At 38.1% G+C, this 25,267-nt stretch overlaps 1 protein-coding gene across 2 annotated transcripts in view; it reads right to left on the bottom strand.

Annotated features, from left to right (window-relative positions):
* TRPM6 (transient receptor potential cation channel subfamily M member 6) overlaps nt 1-25,267 on the bottom strand; it is a 91,744-nt gene that overhangs the window by 30,963 nt on the left and 35,514 nt on the right. Inside the window, exons 11-25 of one of the 2 annotated variants that reach the window (XM_085042157.1) lie at nt 23,990-24,062; nt 23,773-23,873; nt 19,313-19,447; nt 18,741-18,794; nt 16,255-16,395; nt 14,829-14,963; nt 13,392-13,672; nt 12,103-12,331; nt 11,395-11,541; nt 9,524-9,655; nt 8,255-8,383; nt 5,954-6,205; nt 4,845-5,019; nt 3,194-3,308; nt 1,291-1,490 (exon numbers count right to left, since the gene is read on the bottom strand). In XM_085042157.1, the coding sequence (XP_084898283.1) occupies nt 1,291-1,490; nt 3,194-3,308; nt 4,845-5,019; nt 5,954-6,205; nt 8,255-8,383; nt 9,524-9,655; nt 11,395-11,541; nt 12,103-12,331; nt 13,392-13,672; nt 14,829-14,963; nt 16,255-16,395; nt 18,741-18,794; nt 19,313-19,447; nt 23,773-23,873; nt 23,990-24,062 (2,299 nt within the window). The remainder of the gene's footprint in view (nt 1-1,290; nt 1,491-3,193; nt 3,309-4,844; nt 5,020-5,953; nt 6,206-8,254; nt 8,384-9,523; nt 9,656-11,394; nt 11,542-12,102; nt 12,332-13,391; nt 13,673-14,828; nt 14,964-16,254; nt 16,396-18,740; nt 18,795-19,312; nt 19,448-23,772; nt 23,874-23,989; nt 24,063-25,267) is intronic. The other variant, XM_085042158.1, reaches the window with a different exon arrangement.

The following is a 25,267-nucleotide window of genomic DNA, read 5'->3' as shown; positions in this document are numbered from 1 at the left end:
CCAAAATTAAGAAAGCTATCAAGCAATGTATAGGTACATAGAAAACACACCCAGAGGTATCTAAAGAGAAAAAATTTCCCCTTCTGAGGAAAGTGTAAGCAAGGCATGAGCCCTCTTCCATCTGAGGTCTTCTAGATGTGCTAAGCAGGGTTTTGGTTTCCTTTAGCCTAATGCTTGTCACAAGACACTCTCTATGCTATGTCACTGACTTATGCTGTGTTTGCACATAAAATAAGCAATGGCACTTCAAAGGCAGGGGTATCCAGTTAGGATGGAGGAGCTGGACCTGGGAGCAGCTGTACAGCAGTTCAGCACTGATTAGCTGAGCACGGGTTTGAACTCTGTAACTGCCTGTGAGCATGACAGATATCTTCAGGGACTCACATTCATCAGAGAAAATTCTGAGTGAAGCATAACCCGGGCAGGGTCTGCCCACAGCTACTATAGGGCATCAGGGGTGTAAGCAGCATTTAAAAGGATGAGGCTGTATAATACTACATACCAGTGCTTCCCAATGTTCTTTTAGATGAGGTTACGTCACCAGCCGCTCCTCCTCCCCATTTCCCTGCCTCACTCACACCACAAGCCCCACTACTGAGTACTCATTTCCATCCCAATGTCTTGAGGTCCCCTACCCACACCAGCTAGAGCTACTACTCCTGGCAGAGCTGGTGACAGTGGGACAGGAAACTGGCATCACCTGAAAGAGGCATCAGGATGAAGAAGTCCAGGCTGGGAAAAGTAAAGAAAGTAAGGTGCAGTGATAAGCCACTGGAAAAAGGGAGGGAAGCAGCAAGGAGGTGGGAAGCCCCCTTTCTCTACATTTGCCATCACTGGATCAGTCCTTTGACTCCGCAGCTACTTTCTCTAGGTAATGAAAAAGGAATAGCTGGTGTTTTCATGACAAACATACAGAAATTTATACCTTCAGTACTGTTTAATTTCTTTAAAAATGAGAAATTCTTTAATTCCTACAGAATAATTTGCTGTCAGTCTATTTCAGCTCAGAGTTGTGAGGTATCTTGACTGATGCACACTATGTAGCACAGCAACAGCCAAATACAAAGCAAAGCATTCCCCTAGTCACCTAGTAATTTTTTCCCTACAAGAGGTTTTCAGGCCTGCAAGTTAAATTCTATTTTTCAGATTAAAGTAGGCCCCTACCCAGACAGTTTTTTGTTTTATTTTGTTTGGGGTTTTTTTTTTTTTGTTTGTTTGTTTGTTGGCTGAAGTCAGCTCCATAGTGATGGGAGTGATGAGGTGAACTCTTTCTTTTGGTTCCCAGCTTACTTAGTCCAACATCGCCTTCCTCTTGATCCAGCTCATTTGGGGGCTGATGGTGGAAGATGCAGTTTATCAGAAGCCCAATGTGACTCAGGAGGATGAATGGTGGAGGCAGCCATGGCTTCTCATGGTAGGTCATGATGTAGCGGTACCGGTTGTACTTCCAGAGCTTGTTCGATATGGATTTCAAATCAAAATAAACATTACTGAGGAAAGAGGGACAGAGGGAGAGGGGAAGGAGGGTAAAACAGTCATGTGAGGAATGCTCCCAGTAAGGCACAAGACATTTGTCTGCAGATCTAATCTGACACTGAAGAAAAGTCCCATTCCTCCAGTGAGATAAATCAGCTTAGCAACTTTCATTTCACAAAGCAGCAGCATATGCCCGCAGCTCATACACAGAGAATGAGATCTTCAAAGCTGCCTAACAGATTTGGAGATCCAATTCCCATTCACATTAGTGGGAGCTGGGCAAAAGATGTCACTGACCTGGCTTTGAAATCCCAGTCATATTATTTAAATTTTAATACATAGTCTAATTGAGAATTTAACCTTTTTTCCCTCTTTGGACTGGGTTAAAAGTAGGTGTGAAGCTAAGGGAAGACTCTTAATAAAATGGTCCTGTGGACTCCCCCCTGAAAATACACTTTCTGCAGCTACACAAGCCTTTCTTCTGCAGAATATTCATTGGAGCTGTGAAAGTGTTAAACATGACTGCTGTTGCTCCGAATAATTTTTTATGTCTATTATCATAGACCCAAGCACAGGAAAGAAACACTGTGGTTTCTAGCACTGTAATTTCAGGTACACTGTCATACCACACACCCAAGCAAAAACATCAGCTTTCCTTCTGAGAGCGTAATTTCTCATACCCACCCATTTTTGGTCCCACTTCTGGAACAATCAAATTACTATGCAGAAGATTTAGCATATCATCATTAAACTAAAGGTTTAATTCCGGAAATAATTTAAATTACAATTTCAGAACTGTAAAATAATATATAATGTATAAAATAAACATTTCATTCCTTGACACAATTTCAGGAAAGGGATTTCTTATTGGAAGTGGAAATAGAATAATGAGTTTTCATAGGTCAGTTTTCTTGAATATGATGACTTCATTTATTCATTTTAATTTTTTTTAACCTATAGCTGATTTTTTCTTCCCCAGAAATCCTAGAACTCTAGGGAAAAAAAGTAACTACTTGGGTTCGGCTGCTCTTTACTAATATTTTACAGAACTTGATCCACTACGAGGGGTACCTGTCAAAACTTGAAGGGTTAGAATTACTAAGAGACTACTTAATTACTATAGGATTACTATGATTTACTATAGAATTACCATAAAGATCCTTTCTACTCTGGCAGCCCACATTGAAAGGAAAATTGTAAAAAACATTACAGTTAGATTTCCATCTAGAACATATGAGATTGCATCAAATAACAAGAATTTTCAAAATATGTCCTAAAGGAAAAACATATTCCTGCAGTGATTATCCTCTTCCCTTGAATGCCTTCCACAAATCTGCCAGTCTGAAACTTGGGCTACCCTATCATGAATGTTACATAGGCTCACAGTGCAACAAATACAACTTCTAGGAACAAAGGGAAAATTACTTTAGAGGTGCATTAATGTTGCCTTTTTTTTTGCCAACTGCAATTGTCTGCTTTCAGAGTCAGATTCTTCTTAAGTGACAAAATAGTTTAGGTGTCTTCTCACTATCCCTTTCCTTGCACTGTCTTACTACCACCATTCTTTTCTTTATTCTACTTCTCCCCATGGCAGATGAGGTACAACCACCACCATGATGATGCCCTTGCTGGGGCAGTTTTAGTGAAAGGCTTTTGGGACTTTGTGCTGGCAGAACATACATTGGTTGCTTTTGCAGCAATGTACCCAGGAACCTACTTAAAGAATGCAATAAGCAAGTTGACCATGATGATGTACTGCACAAAGAGGTAGACAGCTTGGAGGAATGGTGTGAGAAAGGAGCCAGGAGGACAGTCTTCGTTGGTTTCACACACTGGAAATGAAAGATACACAACATGGGTAGCACGGAAACAGAGCAGAGCACAGCAATGGCCTGTGCTTCTCATTTGTCCCAGCAAGGAACAGAATAGTCCTCACTAATTTCACAGAAATACATCAACAAATTCCCAAATTACAGGCCAACATCCACCCAAAGGAGAGCTGAACTTCATGCTACTGCTGCCCTAGCTACCATTGCAGTTCAGAAGCTGCAGACACCACTTCAGACATATCAGCTCTTATGCCAGTCATTCCACTTTTTGTAAAGGGGGAAAACCATGAAGCTGAAATGTTTTTGGGAGATGGTACACACTCAAGGAAGCTGAAATCCAAATCTTTGATCCCTAAAGCAGGAGCTTCACACACTCCACTGTGAAAAGGATACAGCTCAAAAGCTGTTTTATCAGTACTAAAGTGTAGAGCTTCACACACAACTTGAAATCACATTTACTCATGTGCAAAAGGATGTCGGGCTATGAACATTTGTGACATAAAGCAACAAGTAATTAAATTAATGAATCCCTTATGATGTTTTTAGATTGTCAAAATAAATACTTTTCAATCGTTTTAATCTGTAATCAAATTTTACTCTTTTGAGGAAATTTTAAAACACATTTATAAAGCAGCAGCTCTAAATTCAGGACGTATTCTGCAGCACAGAGAGCCACATGAGAAATTATAGGTTTATCTGGGAAATGTCAAATTTCTAAAAGTTTAGAATTAACAGTATGCTTTCATTTAAAGAATTTTGATTTGTATTACCAAAATAGATGTGACTGTTTCAGCATTTCAGATGTTTCAGGATGCAACATCTTGAATTATTTTAATTAATTGGGTCTATGCTGAACTATATACCTTAAATATAGATTTCTATTTGCATACCTACTTTTCTATTTTAGGGACTGTTTTACTAATATCTTCAGTCAGTAGCATGAGAATGCCTTACATCTCTAATTCTTAAATACCTCTGGAGTGCCTGGTTCCTCTGTCTCACTGAAACAAGGTCAAAACCATAATCAAGATATATAATTTTTCCTATTTACATTGATTTTTTCTATTTCTCCTATGTGCACATGGTTTATCTGTTTAAGAACAGTGCCAGGTAACTTATTTCTCCCTTAATTTTCCTCCTTTATTCTTTCATCCTTTAAGGCAAATTTATAGTCTTTTCTCCAAGAGATAAGCATCTTTGGATTCACTTAATTGGAAATTTATTTCGCTGCCAGATCCCCTGACCCGGAAGCAGCTTAGTATTAGTTCCTATGTGCTTTGCCCTGATATTTGCAGAGTACTTAATTTGAAACACTGAATTTGAAGGGTTTAGAGCTTAATCTTTATTTTTAACAAAGAAATTTGTATTTTCAACTTCATTAATACTGTATTACTCATTATGGACATACATATACTGGAATCAGAATTGTTTGAGAAAGAACAGGCCTGGTAGGCAGTCAAAATTCAAGCAGACCAAAGTAGGCATGTTTCTGCACATATTTAATTTAAGCTGTTGAGCTATATTCAGAAAATTACCTACCATCTATTTCTCCAGCATAGACCTCACCAAACATCATCCAGTAGGGCTGAAATACAATATCTCGTGCCAGTGTCCAAGAAGGAGGCTCCTCTGGTGAAAGGATTGCCTTTCGTGACACCCCGAAACTCAACAGGACTATGGCCATCATGACCACAATATAGAACATGTTTCCTGTCTGGAAGATACATTTATGTAGAAGAATTAGTTGTGTTAATTATATGTAAAAGAGATATTAATTTCAGGTAAAAGAATCAATCACTGTTTTTACAAAGCAAAACTGAAAATTGGGGTAATAATCTAATACGCTGGAGGAAATAAAAGTATTTTATTTCTATGATCTCCACTACATGAGCATTTTATAGATGTTAAAATCATCCTAGACCAAAAAGGCCACAAGTTCTACTAGCTTCTCACGTCCCTCATAGATCTTAAGCAAGATACGAAAAACAGAGGCTTTACAATGGTGATTTTGCTCAGTGATGCTTCTTTCAAACTGAGAGCAAGGAACAGCAGTGAAAATTATTTTGCCTTCTAAACTATTACGCAGAAAAATGGAATATAAAAGTATTAAGAAAAGAGTTCTCAGTAACCAAGGTGAATTACAGTAGGAATCTGCACATGTCCCTCAAGACTAGACAGTAGTTCAGCAGCAGTTCTAATAGCAAAAGAGAAACAAAATTAACTTTGATTTCACAGAAATTTTGCCACATAAACTGGGACATAATTATTTTAATCAAAAAGGAAAATAATAATGAAACAGTTTCCAAGAGTTATGGGTGTAATCTATTATAGTGAGTCCATCTGCAAGAGGCAGTGACTTTTCTCTCTCCTGTCACCAAGCTGGATCAGCAAATTAACTCAAATGCAACCCTTCTCTAAGGAATGAAGTAAAAATGGCTTTTGTGAAAAAATTCATGTGATTAATAAATTAAAGTGCAATCTGATTATGGTCAACTTACAAACAGAAAAAAAAATCATTGTGTTTTCAGGTCATACATTCACTGTGAATTATTAGAGAACTTCTCCTTTTCTGTCACTTCTGAACTTTACATATTCCTGAAGGTAGATGTCTTAACTACAGAAATATTGCTCCAAAACACAATACTTACCATTTTCCCAATCATTGTCAGGTATGGGCCAGCATGCTGATTCACAGCAAAAAGGTCAAGGAGCCGAGTATACCAAAATATAATATCCAAGCAGTAAAGGAGCCTCCCTGCAGTTTGAACAGGGGGGTTGGACCAGCGCAAACCAAACCCTATCATAAACAGGATGATAGCTATAGAATCAGTAAAATTCCAGTATTCATAAATCCACACCTTCACTTTTTGGCGGAATTTTCCAGGTTCTGAGATAAATACCTGGGTAGAATGTAGAAAAAAAACCACAATGAAATGCCAATAAAGTCACATATACATTATTTAACCTCTTCTGAAGGAATTATTTCATTAAATTTGGGAATGCATTATTTCTCCCCTTCTATTCTTTTTTCTTTTGTCTTAGACCCATTTACTGCATATAGCCATTCACCATTAATTGTTTTTTTTTTTAATCTATAGTGTGACATTGCTCAAGTATGCCTCATCAAATGGGATAGCCCTTCCTAAGGAAAAACAGATGCTGAAACTGCATCCATTCACTAAAGGGCACATACTTCAGCAGAAGAGAGAATTTGGTAAAGGATTTTTTATGCACACATATTATTAGAAAGTAACAAGCATTTTCTAGAGGGATGGTCATGATCTGCAATGGCCTTTTCATTAACCCCTAACCTAAGTCATGGAAAGTACCAGCCTAACCTTGCCAATGGGAAAATTACTAATGTCTTCTATTTCAGACCAAAAATATAAAGAAAGATCCTTGTATTCTGCCAAGGACGCATTAAAAAAAGGAGTGCTGGAAACTAGCAAGGTAAAGAATGAAATGTTCACTCCTTGAACTGTGAGTTGCCCCAAAGGGATTTTAAGCTCCACTGAGCAAATGTGTGAAGTGGAATCCTTGGGAGGATGCAAATAAAACCTCTGCACACTGCCACAAGTGAGGCCAATTATGCAGTGCTATGTAAGATTGCACTGATAAGCACCAAGTAAAGGAGAGATTCTGAAATGTTATGCCCTGATCTTGCAAGAATTTATGCATAAGAACACATTAACGTAAACAAGTGATCTAGACTAACTCACATGAGTAACTAGGGCCTAAGGCTTTAACAATTATTTGATACAATCTAGAGAAACAGAGGTTTGCAGTTATATACAACAAGGCTCTCAGCAGTTAATCAGCTGCCTAGCTAAGAGAGTGTCCTACAAAGTCTTTGCCAACAGGGCAGAACTTGGACATGGATAAAGAAAATCAAGAAGAAGACATCAATTTCAAAGTGTCCAACCAACGATGCTAGAAAGAAGAACTGTTGTTTCTACTGTCCCACCATCAAGCTGGTGCAAGAGCACAAAGTGATTTCCAAAGTGCTCACTATTTTAGATGTAACATGTTTCCCAGTTAGGAAATCCTGATGTAGGTTTTTGCAGTCCTTTCTCAGGCAGACACAGAACTTGCAAGCTTATCCAGCTTTTCATATATTCCCAGTATTTTTACTGTCCCTTGAAATCCTTCACCTCTCTTATACTGATTCCTCATTCTTCTGAGTGATCTCTTTTTACAGCATCCTTCACTCAGAACTGTGGCTGGGTTTTTTGTAGTTTTATTCCTCTGAAAGTACAGCATTTCAAAAGTCACACAAAAGACAATTCACATTACTATTGTTTTCTACGTGCTGATTCTACAGTGAAGGGGTGTTGGAGCAGATACAATAACTGGGGAAAAACAAAGTTGCATTTGTCCCCAAACTCAGGTTTGAAGTGCAAGTTGTGTTCAGAAGCTTGGATCTAATCAACTGCAAATAATTGCAATTAATTTTTATTGGACTATCATTTTTCTGCACTCAGTGAATCCAGCATTAAAAGCTGATTGTGGTTTTCTTCCAAGTTCATTTATACAAGGCTGGTCAGACTTGAGGTAGAGCCATAGATTGTATTATAGTTATTCATTTATAACAACTTCCTCCCTCAGATTAAATATCTAAAGACAAATTTCATTTATATTACTACAAATGTAATGGTCTACTCAAGAAAATTAAGGACCAGGTGCCTACATCAAGGTTTCAAATTTCAGCTCAGCACAGTCACTCTCAAGCGACCTACATGTTACCATCAGCTCTACACAGAAAAGTAGAGAATTTAGGCCAGAATTTAAGATGCATTTTCAAGGCCCAAGAACTGGTCTTCAAATTAAATATTTGTAATAAATAAATTCGCTGTATAATTCCCTACAAAAACAATGTAGGATTTAGCATTCTTCAGATTAGTATTCTCAGGTTTGTAATACAGGTGAGAAGTGTGAATGGAAAAGCTTACCTCCCTGACTTTTTCAATAGCAGTAGTGAAAATATAGATGATAACAAGCCACTCTTGCACACTTGGTCTTGGTTCCATCTTCACCAACACAGTGTAAGTAAAGAGCATGAGGAATGCCATGTACGACATCTGTAAAATACACAGCACATAATCCATATGCACAAAAACCTCAAACAAATTTCTGCAAACATAACAGGTGCTTGACCTCACTTTATGTACTCAAACTACTGGGACATTGCCACTTTTTTTGAGCCCAAAATCTTTATTCCAGTTCTCCAAAGTTTTGTTTTATTTTGTTTTGTTTTGATCTGTTTTTATGGGAATGTCCTTAGATATCATCAAAAATTGGTACTTTAGTGCTGAAAAAACAGATAGGAGCAGAAGATGAACAATTGCAGCACACGTTTACTGGGGCCCCATCCAGGTATATGAGACTCTTTTATCTTGGATGTTGGACTAGATTGTCTTCAGAGGTCCCTTCCAAAATGAACTATTCTGTGTTTCTATTCTGTGGTCTGCACACCATTTCTTGAATGGAAGGGCAGTCCTATGCTTCTATCCCAGCCTTCTGTAGGAATAAGTAACAATTCTCAAAGTTATATGAGTCACTGCTGGTTAATCAGTGCCTTCCAAAACACAAGGAGAACAATATCAGGTGGAAAACACATATTTTAGAGGTACAAGGGCATGCTATAAATGTATCTGACATAATAGATTACAACCTTTAAAGCACATAAACACACCCAGTTAAAAGAGTAAAAGTTTATGTACATGGTGATCTGATCTAATGAGCAGCCTGATCTTAAACATCCTGAGCTCTGCTGACACAGGGTTACTAAAACTTATTTAACAAATGCATATTTCCAATAACAAATTATCTCCTATAGATGAATATTCACTCTTCCAGAAACAGTTCTTAAAGAAAGGAGTGTGAATACCAGTGAAGTATTAAAGGTTCATAAGGCCACCTTCAAATCTATCTCAACATTTGCAACCAACCACTGTAAAACCTGTACTTAAGCTTTTATTTAGTTTCTTATAATTTTTCTTCCGGGGTTTTTGCATTTTGGGGTATTTTTAGTTCAGTTGCATGATTTAAGCAGATAGTATTTAGCCTTAATTTTCAGAGAAATATTCAAATATATACCCATCTACACCCACCACTAAGTAACTGCAAATCCATGCTAGAAAAAGTAAAAGCAAGATTAAGTGTCATTTGAAGGATCAAAGGAAGGCTTTGTCAATCCAAGTTCTAGAATGATGACTAACCGTGTGAAACCAAAACTTGACAATTGGTGCATTGTAGAATTCATAGATTTTTCTAGTGCCCGGCAGGTTTCCTTGTCCATCTACTTGGCTTTCATCAGACTTCTGAACACCCTTTTCCACATCATAACCCTTCTTTAAAAGAAAACATCATTTTAAAAGTAAGAAATTATGGTCTATCATTGCAAAGGTAGTGTTGTTTTGAAGGGAAGACAGACACAAATGTCCAAACTTTGTTGTGACTATGCAAACCATTATTGTACCTTACTTTTGTCTGGTTACAACCATCTCATTTGCAATAATTAACATGTACTGCATGAAAGATGTTCTATATGGCACAGCTACACTGTCCGGATATTTTTCTATGGTATTTTGCCTAAGACTATGCAAGGACAATCAGTAGCCTGGACTTTTGCTAAAGAGTAATAGATAAAGTCAAAATTAAGCTTACTGCTAGTGCAGGAAAGGAGCAGCCCTACCTGAGGCAGAGAAGAAAAGTGCTTACACACATTCTGCTTCCTCCTGCCACGTTGCAGGGGTGACCCTGCTGCAAATAATTACAATTGGCCTGTCCTCTGCATCACAGCTATTACCTAATCCTATAGCAATCATTTCTGAACTGTGTTAGACAGGAACTGCAGGAGATAATTGCTTTAAGCATCTTTTGCACCTGAGAGATTTCCCCTCACATTGCACCACATTACACCACACTAAGGGTGACAATGACAGGTCTACCATGCTGCTGCAAAAGCCCTCAAAAATCTGCCCTCTTTTACTGTACACAGATTGAGAGTTAACTGAGAACTTCCCAAGCAATCTACAATGTTTTTCTGCTGTAAGTTAAGCTCAGCAAAAAAATGTTGCTTGACAGTTCTCACTTGACCATCATGTTTTCACCTCACCAAAACTTACTCTTCTGGATAGAAATTCTCCATGTCTGCTCATGTCTAGCTCAGAAAACTTTTGGAAATTTTCAGCTCAAGTAATGCATGCTGGAGAATGAGAAGGGAGGTTTAGCAAAAATCTGGGAAAATTCAGATCTTTAAAAGACAAAGAAATCACCTCACCTATGCTGAAGACTGCCCACCAACAAGCCTAAGAAGGGCTTTTGTGCAATCACATGTTTCCGCAGCATGTTTCAGCATGGTTAAGATGCCTAAACCAAATGTACAGTGCTTTGCTTGTGCTTTAAATGGCATTTCTGCTAAGCTCAAGGAAGGCAGAAGGCATGCTGTTCTTCAAAAAGGAAGAGGTGCTAGACCTCTGGAAGGTCTCTGATGTAATCCAGGGAACAAAACCACAAGGGAGAGATTAAGAGAGAAGAATGGCCACCAAGATAAGGATAGGCTGTGACTGAGATGCAGGGCATTGGCTTCTGGCCAGGCAGAATGGGATGAAGGGGTGAGTTGGAAAGAATGGGACCCATAATGCTTCAGTTCTCTTTCCCTGCTTTGGACAGCTTGCCTGGGCAACCTGAAGTGAGTTTTATAGTTGTGATTTTGTGTATGATATGAAATCTTTCTTAGATTATTTGCTATACAAGATTACATAGGTATTTATCTGCAGTTTTAATAGACTTTGTGCTCCAAAAGACCTGTGAACTGACAGCCAAGTGTAACCTCAATATATTTGTGTGAGGAGGGGTACTGACCATCTCCTTATGGTCAGTACAGAAGTGACATCCAGGACAGATTAAGTGACTTGAACTAAATTCACTTAAGTCCATATCCAAACTAGGGATCTAACCCATACTTCTTAAGAACTGAGCTCCAACATTTTCATTCCACCTGATGGACATCTTTTCACTCCTCAGAAATGCACTGTGACAAACAAACAGACTCTGAAGCACGAATGACTGATCATCACAGACTAACCAAAGTATCTTTGGAGCTGATTGGGTTCTGCTCTCCGTGATACCATAACTGGTGGAAGTCCTGAGACTGAGGCACATGAGACATTTCTGCCTTGCTTTTAAACTCCAGCATCAGGATGGTGGGAGGCAGGAGAATACTCATAATGACCTAAAAGAGAGACATGAGATTAATTAAGCAGTGATAGCATAGACCTGATGCCACAGTCAGCCACACCTGGTCCCAGCACAAATCCAGTGCCTTTCCACTGGCCAGGGAAGGAGTCATGGGTGCTGGGAATCTGTATCACAGTCCAGCCTCTGAAGAAGTGTGTTGGTCTTGGCTGTTTTGTGTCTTTGAAGGATGTGGTGGTATCTGGAGATGTTTTCAATACTGCTGCCTGTGTCTGGAAAACAACCTTCCCACCAGCAGCTCTGCCAGGGAACAGGCAATGTGGGGAAGCAAGAGCAGGTGAGGAGGAGCTGAAAAGTGCTGAGAGAATGCAAAGAGCAACAAAAAAATCCTTCCTCCTAATGTCATCCTACAGATGCTTTTGCAAAGAAATAAAGCAGAAGAAAGTTCTGTTTTCCCTCCCTCTCATTTCCCAGATGTGCACATTCCAATACATGTTAAGCACGCATTGAAGCTGCACTAGCTATGTCCATAACCCAAAATTCATATATAAAGCATCTAAAGAGCACCTAAATTCTCAAAAAACCCAGCTGCTGGTACCTTAAACCAAGAGTTCTTCCTCATCTTGAGGCGTCCCATCCACATGTCGGTCAGCAGCATCTGTGTGCACGTGTGGGACACGAACGGCCGCAGCCCCACAGACACGGCCAGCTTCAGGCAAGTGGAGTTGCTCCAGTTCTTCAGTTCATAGGTCAGCAGCTTCATGGCCATCTGCTCATTTTGTCTGAATGCTTTGTCCAGCACATCTAAGGCAAGCTGCCCAAATTCTCTAAAGCAGAAAGGAATTAACAGATAATACAACAGAGATCAGTCCAAACTCAGAATTACTGCTGAAAAGAGGTTGCTGTGCATACTCTGACAATTAAAGTTCAGCTATCAATCTCGGTAAGCATGCCTTCTCTCATTTTTCTCATTGCTTTATCAATATACCTAAGGCAATACAATTTGGGGAGTAAACCTAAATATTTAGTCCTAATCACAAGGTTTAGTACCATCCTGTTTTGTAGTTTTTTATTTGTTTTGTTCCTAATCTCACTCAGTGATCAAAATGGACTCTACAAATACAACGTTCTTTGTATTTGCTTCAAGAACAGATTCATCACCATTGTGGGCAAGCATTGTAGCCAGTTGCAAAAGTCTCTTCTTTTGGACTGACTTTAAAACATCTCTGCAGAGAAGACTCTTCAAGGAAGGTACATACCCTCATTCAAATTAAGATTTGGAGCTGCATACAAAAGAACAAAGTACATTTTATTGTACCTGAATCTTAAGCAGGGAATCTACAAAGCAGAAAATATATTACTAACAGAAAAAATTACCAGAAAACACTAACTGGAAATTACAAACTCAAAATTTTTGCTCTACTTCCCTTTTCAGCTGATCAGTTATTTCACTTTCCACTTAGTCTTACACAGAGCAGGATTTGAGCACTGATTTTGGTTTGCTCTTTACTGCTTGTTGCAGATTTGAAGAGTCCAACACCTATGTACCATTCAGCTTTTTAACAAATTGAACTGGAAGGGAAGCTGCAAGGGGAATCTCAGCCTTTCTCTTGACCATTTAGCAGATAATGAGCTATACATTATTCACCTATATTTTCAAATCTGCATCTAGGTAACATGCAAATAGCTTTTCTTTAACTCTCCACCACACTACACACTCGTACAGAGATCCATTATATAATATCAATAATGAGTATCTGAATGTCTTTTATTTATATTACATAATCCATGGCACCACTAACTTTACTAACTCTTAGGGGATTAGGACAGTATCTATCAAGTCTCAGCACTGCAGAATTTTAACTGAAATGAAGGGAGAACTCCTACTCTGAATACTTCTTGAGTTCTTCTAAAGTGTCATCCACCATGTTGCTCTGCTTAGCTTCTCGTGCCATTGCCCTGTAGAGTTTACAAGCCACAACAGCTTTGACCATGGCTTCCTCTCCATGCTGCCAGAAGAACATTGCCATCTTCTGCCTTTTCATTAATACTGCCCAAACCAGGAGGTCATTATAAGGATAGATGAAGCCAGTTGACTCATAATTCTCCATGCAGTTTATATCCTCTTTTGATTTCTTCTTATGCTTTGGGAAAGCACTGGATCTTTCCTATAAATTTGAAAAAAAAAAAAAAAGAAAAAAAAAGAAAAACCCAGTGAGTGGTTGAGGTTCAGATTCTTGAAAATAAAACTGAACACAAATCTGAATTGCAAGTAGCAAGCTATTTGATTGCTATATACATATAAGTCATAAACCATAGCTACGATCACGTTCAGATTACCAGTGCTAAGAATCTGATAACATTAATGGAGGAAAAATACTTCTTGCTCTGCATCCATGCCTTTCATAACTTCCATTTCCATAGTGTTGGGCAGTCTGCACACTCTATGACACCAAGAACCTGCTTTTACTCTCTTTTTCATACGTGTATCATGGTAGAAGAAAAAGCAAGCAGTAGACTGAAACATGCACCATAGATACTTAAAGATGATTTTTGCTGTCTGCTGCACCTGTAATGTTAACTTTCTAAACACTCATATCTGGACACTTCTCGGTGATAGGTACAGAAAAAGAATCTTACTGATATAAGTGACGAAGCTTCAGTATTGTAATTTTGTCTCTATTTCCAACACAGCCATCTAAATTCTTTCTGCTTCATGTTTGGTCTGTCAGATAGATAGTTAGACAGACAGATAGATAGATAGATAGATGATAGATAGATAGATGATAGATAGATAGATAGATAGATAAATAGATGATAGCTAGATAGATAGATAGATAGATGACAGATAGATATGAATGCCAATCTTTGCTCTTTTGTCATTCTTTCTTTAAAAGAAAATACTATGTCCCCATATTCAAAATATTCAAAATGTACATCTTCTTAAAGGCTTACTCTAGCACTTTAATAAGCAATAATGAGAAAGCATTAGGAAAGTCAGAGAACTTCTATATCTCTTCCAAATAAGAAGAGTTTTCATATATGCTTGATACTCAGAAATTTGGTGATACTACATTTCAGTGAACTATAGCCCGTGGCAACTAATGGAAGGAAGTTAATAAACTATCACAGGAGTCTGAGCTTGATTTCACTATTAAAATTGCAAGACTTGTACTTCATGAGCAGTAAAAAATTGATTCTGTTGAAATTCAAGTGGAATTATGAAAACTAACAGCCTGGCCAGTACATGTCTAAAATTTGTCAATAAAATTATTATCAGCCTGATATGTCCTAAGCAAAGTCTAGAATAAGCAATTAAATTACCTTGTATTTGTAAGGCTGTGCAGTTCTGAAGAACTGAGAATGCAAAGTACTTTCAGCAGATGCCATTCCACTATCCATTTGATTACTCTGATGAAAGGAATGAGACAGGCTTTGAGGCAAGCTGGAGACCACTCTCTAGGTCCAAAGGCAAACCATAAAAGACAAAGAGAGAAATGCAAATTAGATATAAAGTTTGCTGGTACTTTCTGACTGTGATAGTGCAGGTATAAACTGATGTAATTAAAAAACTAATGAGTCAGCAATCACCATAACTACCACTGGAGCTTATACCATTAAGGAAAAAAACAGCCTGTTTCTCATCTCAGTTAAATTTGTATATTTTTTTCTTAATCTCTGAATTCAAAATACTGATTTTCCAAATAGCATCCATGAATTGCAACAACAGGGTTGAAACAGATAGAATCTCTTCTGAGTCCTGTCCTTTATAAAATGTGCCCTAAGCTGTTTGAAAGACAGAAATGTCTGAACTTTTTGCTGATCATTTCCTCTGACGGATGGCATACCTAGAATCTCAGTAAATTTTATTCCGTGTTGGCTAAGAGGGAAGAATGTTAACAGCTGAATCATTAATGCTCTTCCCAACAATTCCTAGTTATGTGATTATTATCACCTATCCCTGTTAAGGTCATATTTCATGAGGAAACAGCGAAAAGGGTTACAACTGCTCAAATATATTTTTTAAGCATTGTGTTAACAATGTTATCAGTGACACAGAGGAAGCTCTGCCTCTCTGTCTCCATTTGCTCCAAGTAACAGGTTTCATAATTTCTTCTCCTTTTCCCCGATCATTACGAGGTTCTTCTCTTAGTCATGGAAACAATTCATGAGGTTGAGAGGGTTTTGTTCTTTGTTTTTTAACATATGGATGTACTTTAAAGTCCAGTTCTACTCCAAAAACTGGAGATCATTCTTATGCAGTAAATCTGCTCCTTCTGTGATGTTGGGAATGACATTCAGCTAATTTAGGCTGCTTTTAAGTCACTGATTTTGGAAAACCACCAGGTAGAATGCTGACATGCCCTAAGTCTAATTCCAGGCATGTGGAATTCAGTATTTCCATGATGCAAGAAAGTTGCAAGAAAGGAAACAGGGAACTGTTTCAAAATAGGGAAAATGATAGTTGGCACAATCTTGTCATTCCTTATTGATGGATGACAGACAAAACACCACCCAAATACCAGACACAAAGGTAAATTTACTGAACTAATAGATAGTTTAACAATCACCAGCAGTCTTGGAGATTTGTCTCTTTATTTGCAACCTCTCCACAATTCTCAAACAGGCAAGCATGGCATACATTTAAATTATGGTCTTCAGACAAACCATGATGGCAACCTGAACTATGTTCAGGTGTCACATTTTGGCTTTTCTTGGTGACCAGTGATAGTAATTTGAAAGAAGGTACCTTGTGTTTTCTGTACAGATCATTGTAGAGAGTTCGGAAATGCTTCCTTGTGTAGCTGCTCCGATAAGCTTCACCAAGGAGGTACTCTATCACAAGACCTATGTCAATCAGTGATATCTTGTAATCCAAAGAAAGGCTATTCTGAAATACCAAAAGTCACAAACATTTCATGATGATTTCATATGCAACATTCAACCATGTCATAGCCCTCCCATTGTAAGGGAAAATCTGGAAAAGTTTGCAATTGAGAGCTGCTGCATCTGTCAGGAAATTGTACACACTCATTATGCATATGGAACTCCCCAAGGAAAGAGGGAAAAATGTGATGTCTGCAGCTCACTGCACCCACATTGCATAGGCACATATATTGCAATGTTCACAAGGCCAGCTGCATCCAACAGTGAGGGTAACAGTCCTTCAGGACAAGTACCAGTGGCAGAGACACTGATAAAATCTTCTCATAACAACAGAAAATTAGCATGGTATGATTAAGCACTCTGATTAATTAAAATTGAAGAAGTAGTTGAAGAATGTATTTAATGTTGCAGAGTAATTCTTAGAGACTGGAAATCTCACATTGGGTCTCAAGGCTGTCTTGCCAAGTGGGACAACAGCAGGAGATGCAGTAACTCTACCTTTTTACCACCCCTGTTTAAAGCATTATCGTCCAGCTTACCTCCACTGTCCTTCCAAGGTTTGTGACAAATTCTGTGAATAACACATTATCTTCCAAGCAGATTTTAAAAATTATTGGTAAAACCTTAAACTGCAGCTCCTTGAAGTGAAAAATGGGTCTGCATATAACTGGGATCAGAGATGTTATGTATCCCTAGCAGTGTATGCCTTTCAGACTGTGAAAAGTCTTTTTCTTCATTGGACTGAGGGTGTTTTTTCAATAGATTTCATGAGTACAATCAGCTCAGGCCACTCAGCCCTGGCTTACAGAAGGCAACAACATGCTGAGCACTCTGGGGCAAAAGCACGTCTCAGAATAATTTGTTGTGTCTGCCACTGAGAGTTAAACAAGTAGTTCTGACTACCTATCCTTGCAGACACCTCTCTGCACTAATCCCCGTATTTTGTGTTATCAGAGCAGACTGCAATGTATCTTCATTCAAACGAAGCAGCATCAAAGCTGGTCACAGTAACAGAGAAAATATTCTGAAATCCATGGTCACATCGCTGTGTTGACTATCCCAGCTACTGTTTCACCAAATTTAATCAGATTGCAATCGCACAACCCATTCACAGAGCACTTATGTGTACTTACAGAAACTTGTGTGAAAAAGGCTTTTCAGCATTTAGACCTGTTCACAGGTCCCAAGTGAGTTTAGCTTACACAATGGCATAGAAAGTTTTGAAATTGTGCAGACATTTTTTAACATCAATTCCATTACTGTGTATCAAATGCCAAAAAGCTTGTCTTTAGAACACACACTAGGTTTTCCCAAAATGTCCTGAGATATATACCAACATATATATTTATGGATTTTAGGCACGGGGTCATATCAATCACTTCAGTGAGGAAGAGAGATTTCTCAGCCTGGAAAAGTTTAGTGGTTTAAGATTTAGACCTTTCAACATATAGGTCTTCCATCTCTGTAATATAAATTAGATCTTGAATATATTCATCAGTATGGAAAAACACAGGAAATAGTTTTTTTATGGAGACCAGGATACCCTACATCTATCTGAAGAACCATAAATGGGATTGACATGAAAGTCACATACAATAACAAAATCATACAACAAATCCAACAGAACTCTGTAAACAGTCAGACTTACCATTTCATTTTATCTTAGCAATCACACCCTGGAAAGAATTAGCCAATTAGTCTAGATTTGGATCTGGGAATCTGCACTGACATTTAGATGCATAAAGAACAGCACATCCCTTCCTGGCTAAGCAGTGCTGCAAGGTACAATAGATAACAGAACTGTGAAATAAATTAATGATGCGTCTGAATAACCAGGCTGCTACTAAATTGCTAATAAAAGCATTGCTCCATGCAGTAGTCATCCACTGCCACCTTCTGTTCTCCCAGGCAATAAATACTGTCTCTTGTCATGGTATCTCTTTGTTACTGCTCTAACAAGAAAAGACTTCTTTAACTTTAGGGGGAAAATAGGAAACCTTAAAGCAATGAGCATAATTTCTGCACTAATTCATTAAGTCTTTCATACAATCTCTTCAAAATGTCAATTTAGTAATGTGAGAAAGAGAGTCTGAGCTGCATGAACTACTCTTTTTTTGGGCTCTGAAATTAAGGTACAGGACTTTTGGGAGCCTCAGTAGCAGTATGCTGATTAATTGCTATGAGGGTCAGTGCAATGAAGATAAAACCATTTAGCAGATACAGGACTGTAGTGATGAAGCCATCACTTCTTTTACTAAGAATTCCCCTGTATTATGTAATAGAGCTTGCCAGTAGACACTGAAGTTCTAATGCACCATTTTTGTCCCCAGCCTTTCCTATGTCTATTACCTGTTTCACATCTCGAACTAGATGGTGTAAAAGTAGATTTGATGGTCCTTGTTTCTGTGGTGTGAATAGAAAAGACAGTAAACAAACATGTCAATCTACACTAGAAAACCAATACAGTATAAGAAAGTGGCTAAAAAATCTAAAGAATAAGATACTGTGATTCAAACTACCCACTCAAAGTCTACCCGCAAATCTTTCCAAAACTATTTCAACACCAATCTGCATCACCTCTACGATGTTAAATCTTGACACATTTTAGAAAGAAGTTGGTCTAAACAGCATGCAAGGTAAGCATGTGTTACATACCACAATAAAATCTAAACGTATTTCTCATGAGCTGCCAATGAGTACTCAGTCTGGTTCATGACACTGAATTTTAAATAACAAGCTGGTACACCATTCCCAAACCCCCACATTACAATCAAAACTTATCAAAATCCACTAATATTTCCTTTTTTTTTTCCAAAAATCCTTCATAAAAAATGTGGCCTTACTGTCAGATCTCTTAAGTAAAACAGTATTGTTTCCAGGCTTTCATTTCCAAAGTGCACACTGGGATTTCAAATACTCACTGTATTGTAGAGTTCTTCCAAACGAGATATGGTAAGGAAGCGGTGCATGTTCACTCCATGTTCTATCAACAGTTTCACAAAATCCACACGATCCATGACTAAAGCATCCAGCATTGCCTGTTCCAAGGCACCAACCTCCAGATGGACAGAGTTGAAGGAAAATATTAGAAAATTACTTCTGGAAATAAATAAAACACTCCTGGAGCTAGTAATCTCTCCACAACAATGACTTGTCTCTATGTATATTTTATGTGCAAGTACCAAAAAAATATATGCTGGAGGAAACACCTGTGTAAAAAGCCAACAGAGTAGAAGTAAAAGAGAGCTTTCATAAACCCAACATCCGCTGAGACTTCTACTAATGTAACTTTACAACCGGATTGTGATAATACATTCACTATTCTTTAATTCACTTCAGAATCTAACATATGATAATGCAGGGGACAGAGGGAAGCCTTTTTTTTTTTTTTTTGACATATGACAAAAGCTGTTTCAGGGTGCTGTAGAGATATCTCTATATAACTGCAAGTTCTTTAAAGCAAACTTTTTTCAAACATGAGAGAGAATATGTGTTAGAATAAACTCTCTCAAAGGAAGCATGAAGCAGAAATCTACCTACATGAAGTGTCCAAATGGCGAAAGCACTCGACTCATGACATTGGAACAGAGCTCAGCAGAGCTTATACATGCAAAATGGGAAAGGATTAGACATATGAGGTTTATATGAATCCATATAAAGTTTTTCTACAGAACATGTATGCACAGGAAATGCATACATGTATGTGGGGTGACCAGAATGAGGAGGCTGGCACACTAGTGGGGCAGGTGCCCATGCTAACTTGAAAATAGTACATTCCATGTACATATTGAGGTTTGACAGAAATCGTGTTAAAAGATGACCAATAAATGCTAAAGAATTCTTATACTTTAAAAGAAGTCTTATGCACTGATCCTGAATTATTGGCTTTTCTTCCAGAAATATCTGAGAGTGACTGGCCATTCCTGTATCAACTTTCCTCTAACTGTCCTTGAGCTGTCAGTGTGTCTGAAGAGGTTAGCAGCCCTTTGGTAGCTAACTTTACTTTGGTATAAAATCTATTTGAGACAGAGTTGACATTTAAGCAGAAATATAGTCACAACTGGTTATAACCTTTACCTTCTGAACTTCTAAGTCTAGAGTTGTAAAAAAAATGGCCACAATATGTGCATAATTGTGTGTGTTTCCTTGAAACAAATAAACAAAAATATTATAAGACACCACAGACAATCATCTAAAAACTGCTTCTTAAATACATAACTCAAAATTTGAACACACAACCACAAAAACACTGCAGAAGCTGTAACCTCTGACAATTACAGATCTGGCAGTACCCGACAGTCAGAGGGCTGCTTCATGTTAATTAAGAAAGTAACTAAGTTAAAGGCAAGCTTTAAAACCTTGTACCTTTTCTTTTCTCTTTTTTTTTTTTCTTTTCAATTCAAGAAGAAAATAGTTGTTATTTGTTATTTTTTCCCCTGCTTAGAAAAGAAAAACATTCAGGAGTCTATGTCATTCTAATTTTTCCTTGGAAAAGCAGCAAGGGATGTGAGGCTTGTTCATTATGAGATCATTAAATCTTGTTTGAAGGGGAGAACATTTTTGTTTTTGACAATGGCTTTTCACTCAAATCAGTGCTGCACAACTGTACTGAAATAGATATGAAGAGATACATTGATTTTTTTTAAGCATATCAGAAGCAGAGCAGAGGGAGTAGTGGATGGGGGACTGCCAGTGGATCTGTAAGGCCAGAGGATGACCAAGGTATAAAAGAAACACTCAAAGCTATTGCAGACATAGCAAACTAATTTGTTGCCTTACTGCTCACTACAGAACAGGCTGGGAAAGTCCTTTATCAATATTGTTCTTTATGGCAGACAAATATGAGTCAAATTGAAGTGTCCGTAGAGGAGACTATGGAAGTCATATACCAAGTGGTAGTGGTAAATTTTCAGGACCCTGTGGTATTCACCTAAGAGTTCCCAGAGAACTGAAGTACAGCTGAAATCAGCCCCTTAGACAGCAGCATGGAAGACAGCAGATACAAAATAAGCCAATTAAAAAAAAAAAAAAAAAAAAACAAGTTGTCAACCAATTAAAAAAAAAAACCAAAAACAAGTTGTCAATGTAAGGCACATCAATACACTTAAAACTTTAAGAACAAATAGAACAAAAGTACAACAATAACAACATGAAAAAATACAGTAGAATAAGTGGAATAAAGGTTGTCATTTTGTAGACTGACATCAGAGCTGTACCAGGATTTCGGCAATCAGAAAAAAGTTGTAGTGGACCTATCTTCTGCAAGCATTAATATAATCTGGATATGTTAGAAATACATGAAAATGGCCTACAGTCTGTTAGGATTTATCCTTAGGTTAATAGAGAACAACCTGTAAAACACTAGTATTTCCCTAAATATCTAAATGAAAACATTGAGTGCTGATCTACTTATCCCTAAAGATGACTTTTACACCTGAAAATTCAAGAACACAGAAGAGCAGAAAATATTGTCAAAAATATGGAAAAATTGAATAGAAAATCACCTTGGAGAAACCAGGAGTAAAGAGGTTGAACCACCCAATAGTTCACTAAATTCTTCTGTGTCAAAGAGGTGGGGATCAGGAAAATGTTATTCATTATTTCCCACACATGCAGAATCATAGAACCATTTAGTTTGGAAAAGATCTTAAGATCATCAAGTCAATCAGAAAACCTAGCACTGACAATTCCACCACTAAATCCTGTCCCTAAGTGTCACAGCTACATGTCTTTTAAATAGTTCCTCGGCTGATTTGACCATATCCCTAAACAGCCTGTTCCAATGGTTGATAACACTTATTATGAATAAATTTTTCCTCATATCTGCTCTTTAATTCATAGATGTTTAATTGCAGACATCCCAGGCATAGCCCTCCATACATTCAGCCTTATGCACTACAGAAAAATATGAACTGGTGGTAAAAAAATTCATGTCTCTTGATGTGGCAAACAACTGGCTATGGCCCCTCAAATATATATATATATACAACTGTCCATTTTTCAAAATTTGCATTTTAAAGAAGAAAACACATTTGGGACTGAAAAAAGTCAACCTTGTCATCCCTAGTAGGGATGTAAAAGGTACTTCTGGGAACATCACATATTATTTCTTGAAGAAAATATTAACTCATATAACAAATGGGAATAATGTATTAAGGCACAGAGTTTTATATTTGTCATCTACAAAAATCTTATGTGCATAAAAACCCAGGGAGAGTTATACTTAAATACTGGATTCCAACTGAAAACTTGAAAACCACAATTTAAATTTAATTAATTGATTTTATTTCTACTGTATGTTCTTTCACACACACATAGGTAATGCAGGTCTAAATCATGGCTTGCCTTCTATGAGGACTTAAAGAATGCAGCTGGTTGTCTCAAAACATTGTCCCCATCACCATAACAGAACCTGGGATAAACCCAGGCTGCACCGTGGGTAAGAGCTAATTCCAGGCCTAATGGAAGTTAGAAGTTTGGTTAGCATCTGGACAAAAATTCCTACTGTGGCAAACCATGAGAAAGGAAGCAAGTGCTTATCCACATGCCAACACAAGTTATGGGAATGTCCTTTCCCATATGGGAATGGCCCATCCTGGGAATACCTAGGACTTAAAGGGTATAAAGGTGGTACATCCAGAAGGACAACTCAGGGACCCTCACCACTGAAGACCAGGGTGAAGAAGGACCAGCAGGACACCAGGGGAATCCACGTGGTGGTGGCTTTTGTTTACCCACTCTTTCTCACTCTCTTTCTCTCCCTCCTCCCCATACCTCACATTTACTGTTAAATAAAGTCTCTGCTATTGACTTCAGCATACGGTCTCATTTACACCTTAAATTGAGCACAGACATGTCTTATAATTGGATCATAACTCCATCATTGCAGCTATTCATAAGAAACAATAATTTAAATAATTATGTGACTTCTTTTTACCTGGTGATTTATACTGGGATTTCTGTATTTCTCTCTAGAGCTAGGAAAATAGATGCAACACCCCTTTGGAGTCTGTATCTTTGGAGAAAAGAGTATCCTAGGCTACAGTGAAATGTCCCTAACCACCAATGATTCTCAACACAGGCTTGAAGAATACATATCCAGAAGTACCACTGAAACTACTTGGAAAATCTCACAGCAAAACTAACAAGGAATTTTAGGTATCATCTTTTCTCTGGAAAAACAAATATGATCTGATGTACTGTGCAGTTGGATACTTTACAATTTGAAGGATAATGCCCCTCCAAAATCAAAGCAGATTACAGAAGGCTGTGTCCAGTCTTCAAACTACTCCTTAATTAGAACTTGACCAACGCAAATAATGGAAAATTAGTCAGCAAAATAAAATGTAAAGATGCAGGGAAAAATAACAGACAATAGTACCTTCCAGTGCTGTCCATAAACAAGTATGTGTTTCTTGGCAATATCTAGCTGGTTCCAGGCCAATGCCAAATCTAGCTGATCTGAAGCAGACATATGTGTACCTGGGAAACAGGTAAAGGATCTATCAGTTTCCACATGGTGATGTTACTCCCTTACTTTGAAAAGGTAAATCAGTGAGGCTGTCTGTCAGATAAAAACAAGTCATATTTTTCAGTACCTTTCAAGAGTGCTGTCAGAATTGCCAAATCAATGTCCTGCTCGTCCTCTGACTCCGCATCAAATACGGTTATCTGTTAGAATTGCAGAAGTATACTATTTGAGGTGAGGCAGAGAAGTCTGTAGTTATTTCTTCTTGGTATGGGCTGTGGTAGATTAAATCACACACATTTCAACACAAACAACAGCAAGGGTCCAGACATAATTTCCCTTTGTTTCAGACAGAAAGTGTGCCATTATTGTTTTTAACACAATGGGATCCCAGGCAAACTGGAACAAACCTACTGCACAAATCTACATGAGTCTGTTTCCTTTTGATTAATCTTTAAAGCTGAGAAATGTAAAAATGCAACATGGTTGATATTCACTCAGTTTTCAACTACAAAACAGGCAATAAAGTAAAACAGAAAATACTAAAAATGTGTTGGGTAGTTTCCACTTTGACAATCATTGTTATAATTATCGTTACTTGCATATGCACTTGGTACTCCATCATATTTGAAAAGTTGTGACAGACTGGCGAAGCAACTGAAAAAGGGGAGATGTAACTATCATTTTCAAAAAGGCGAAAAAGAAAGACTTTGGAATCTACAGGCCAATCAGCTTCAGCACAATCCTGAAGCAGATCCTACTGGAAAAGAAGGCACATGAGAAATAATGTAATTGGTGACAGCCAATATGGTTTACTCAAGTGCAAATCATACCTGACAAATCTGGTGGCTATCTATGCCAGGGTTACAGCATTGGAGGGTAAGAGCAGAGCAACAGATGTCATCTACCTGCACTTGTGTAAAGCATTTGACACACAGCATCCTTGTCTCTAAACTGGATCAAAATGGATTTGATTAGTGGACCACTCCATCATAAGGAATTGGTTGGATGGTCATACTCAAAAGTTGTGGTCAGTAGCTTAATGTTGAGTGGTGAGCAGTGGCAAGTGGTGTCCCTCAAGGGTTGGTATGGGAACCAGTATTACTGAAAGTGTTTGTTGGGGACATGGATATTGGGATTGAACACACATGCAGCAGTTTTGTGGATGGCACAAAGCTGAGTGGTGCTGATACTCCAGAGGGAAGACATGCCATGCAGAGGGACCTTGACAGGTTTGAAATGTAGGCCTGTGCAGACCCCAAGAAGCTCAACAACAAGACCAAGAGCAAAGATCTGTACCTGGGTCAGGGCATTCCCAAGAATTAATAAAGGCTGGGCAGAGAAAGGATTGAGAGTAACCCTAGGGAGAAAAAACTGGGGGTGTTGGTTAAAGAAAAGCTCAACATGA

Source organism: Lichenostomus cassidix, chromosome Z (genome assembly GCF_008360975.1).
Source record: "Lichenostomus cassidix isolate B80296 chromosome Z, HeHo_3.0, whole genome shotgun sequence".
Lineage (NCBI taxonomy): Eukaryota > Metazoa > Chordata > Aves > Passeriformes > Meliphagidae > Lichenostomus > Lichenostomus cassidix.
The sequence above is the reverse complement of the archived record's forward strand: the minus strand, read 5'-3'. Positions and strand labels throughout refer to the sequence as shown.